We start from the raw sequence: 2,500 nt of genomic DNA, 5'->3' as shown, positions 1-2,500 counted from the left end.
TATTCACCGCCAGCATCTGCATCTCCTCACCCAACACAACAGCTTCTCGCTCAAAGCTACACTCTCCCTGTGTGTGTGTGTGTGTGTGTGTGTGTGTGTGTGTGTGTGTGTGTGTGCGTGTGTGGTAAAAACAGAGACATATGGTGAGCTTGAGAGGAGAAGCAAGAAACAGAGAAGGAAGTGCAGAAAATGATTGGAGAGAGAGAGAAAGGGAGAGAGAGAGAGGAAAGAAGGGATGAAGGGATGGTAGACAGGGAGGGAGAGATGGAGGGATGTTGAGATGGTGGACAGGGCTCCTCTTACCCTTCAGGAATCCTTGAGTTCTGGCTGGCGGATGGATACACATTCATCTGGCTGCGCTGTCAGGTGGGCGGATGGATACCATCAATAACCCAACACTGAGGGTGACAGGGCATAGCTGTCCAATAACACACACACACGCGCACACACACACACATACACACACACACACACACTCTAACCGAACATCATTGCCTGAACATAATTCAATACACGAAAATTTCACTCATGCCTGCACATGGTCTTTATGGGCTGTTTTCTGTTTGTTGCTTGGGAGTGTGTGTGTGTGTGTATGTGTTTGAGACACCCATGTGTGATGTCCATGTTCCTTTGGTGAAGAACCTCAACTGGCTGAATAAATATAAAAAAATGAATTTGTGTCCTCCTCGCTGTGATCGAGTCTGTTATTAGTCTCTGGGGTATTTTTTTTTTCAGCATTAGTGCTGTTCAGGGACATTGTCCACTGTCCCAGGATCAGTCCTGTCTTTTTTCTATGTATGTAATTTTAATATGTTCTCTTTACTCTCTTCTTCCACAGACCTCCCACCTGAATACACCTACCCCACCATAACCACAAGCTACGAGGGAGGCTCCTCTCCACAGGATACTCGACTGGACGAGGAGGTGGGGCCTAATGGACCCGCCCCCTTGTCACACCCACTTTCCAGCTTGGACAGTGGTCCTGTGTGCCAGGAGACGGAGTCTGTTCTCCACGGACCTGTTGATGAGGAAGTGAGGGAGGATGTGATGGAAAGTTTGGGGAAAGAGAGAAATGAAGAAGCGGATGAGGAGGAGAGAGGAGTAGGCCGCTCTCCCGCCTGCTCCTTAAAGGTCTCTCTTTCCGCGGGCCAAATCTCCTGCCCGTCCTCCTCTCTCTGTCCAGACCCCGTTGACCCCCAGTCAGACTCCACGGTCGCGTCCTGCCAAATCAACCAAACCGGCGTTGCCACGGAAACGGCTCCGGTTCCCGAGGAAGAGGAGCAGCAGGAAGAAGAGATAGCGGAGTCTCTGCACCGACCCGGCCCGACCCAGGGCGGTCAGTCCACTGAGGAAGACAACGGTACGAGAGAGGAAGAGTGTGCCTCACCCCGTGTCGCAAACATGGTGGATCCACCCCCCTCTCCGCAGCCTGGTGTGGTGGGCACGAGGTACCCGGGCACCTGTATCTGGAGCCTCGAGCTGTTAATCGCAGCGGCACTCTGTGCCAGCCGTGATGCCCACGTGTGTGTGCCCGCCGCTCTGCCAACGTTTGCCAATCCACCACACACAGGCATAGAGATGCTGAGTGAACTGGCTGAGCTGGAGAGACAACAGCAGAAGGAGGGTGAGTTACACACACACACACACACACACACACACACTCGCCTTGTCTCTGCTCAAAGATCAAATGTTGTCCAACCTTCAGGGTCCAGTGCTCCTTATGAGAGAGTGTGAAAGGAGGAGCTGTGTGAGTGTGTGACTGTGTGTGTGTGTGTGTGTGTGTGTCAGGAGGCTGTTTTAAAGGGTCATTGCCCGTCTTAAAAGGCTGCTTTAATGATAACTGTCCTCCCCACCAGTAATTTTGAATGGAGTATGTCGACTTTTCTTTGACTAAACATGCTCCGTGGTGCATGTGTGTGTGTGTGTGTGTGTGTGTGTGTTTGTGTGCCTGTGTGTGTGTGTGTGTGTATGTGTGTGTGAACAGGCCTGGCTTTCCCACAGCGTGAAAACCTTTGCACTGTCTCATTTGGGAAAGCTTTATCTGGTTAATTAGTCTCTTGTGTTCCACACCGTGTTTTAAAGAGGCTCTCCTCTCACGGGCAAAGGCTTCTCCTCCTCTCTCCGGGGAGGCCTTTTTTTTTTATTTACCCAATGGCCTTCTGCGGGACATAGACATCCCTAACCGATTCAGGCCAAAAAAAAAAAAAAAAAGAAAGAAAAGGACAAAATTTCTCTACGTTTAAAACTCAGTCTCCGGTCTCCTTCGTGGACGTCTGAGATCTCGTGAGCCGGAGACGCGACACCGGGAGCAGTCGAGCACACGTCTCTCCCACACATACACACACACACACAGACATACACACACACACACACACACCCCCTCTCTTTTCTCAGTTCCCCCCTCTTTTTTTCTTTTTTTTTCTGAGCCTCTTCATTTCCTTCTCTCTCTCTCTCTCTCTCTCTCTCCCTCCCTCCCTGTGTCAGTCTATCACCCCCCCCC

The 2,500-nt window shown here is 51.0% G+C and overlaps 1 protein-coding gene across 1 annotated transcript in view; it reads left to right on the top strand.

Annotated features, from left to right (window-relative positions):
• bahcc1b (BAH domain and coiled-coil containing 1b) overlaps positions 1-1,734 on the top strand; it is a 43,848-nt gene extending 42,114 nt beyond the window's left edge. The window contains exons 11-12 of the mRNA XM_030775157.1: positions 839-1,624; positions 1,706-1,734. Coding sequence (XP_030631017.1) covers positions 839-1,624; positions 1,706-1,734 — 815 coding nt within the window. The remainder of the gene's footprint in view (positions 1-838; positions 1,625-1,705) is intronic.
• The last annotated feature ends 766 nt before the right edge of the window (positions 1,735-2,500 follow it).

This window comes from Chanos chanos, chromosome 5, assembly GCF_902362185.1.
Source record: "Chanos chanos chromosome 5, fChaCha1.1, whole genome shotgun sequence".
NCBI lineage: Eukaryota > Metazoa > Chordata > Actinopteri > Gonorynchiformes > Chanidae > Chanos > Chanos chanos.
This window is presented reverse-complemented; position numbering and strand designations above follow the sequence as displayed.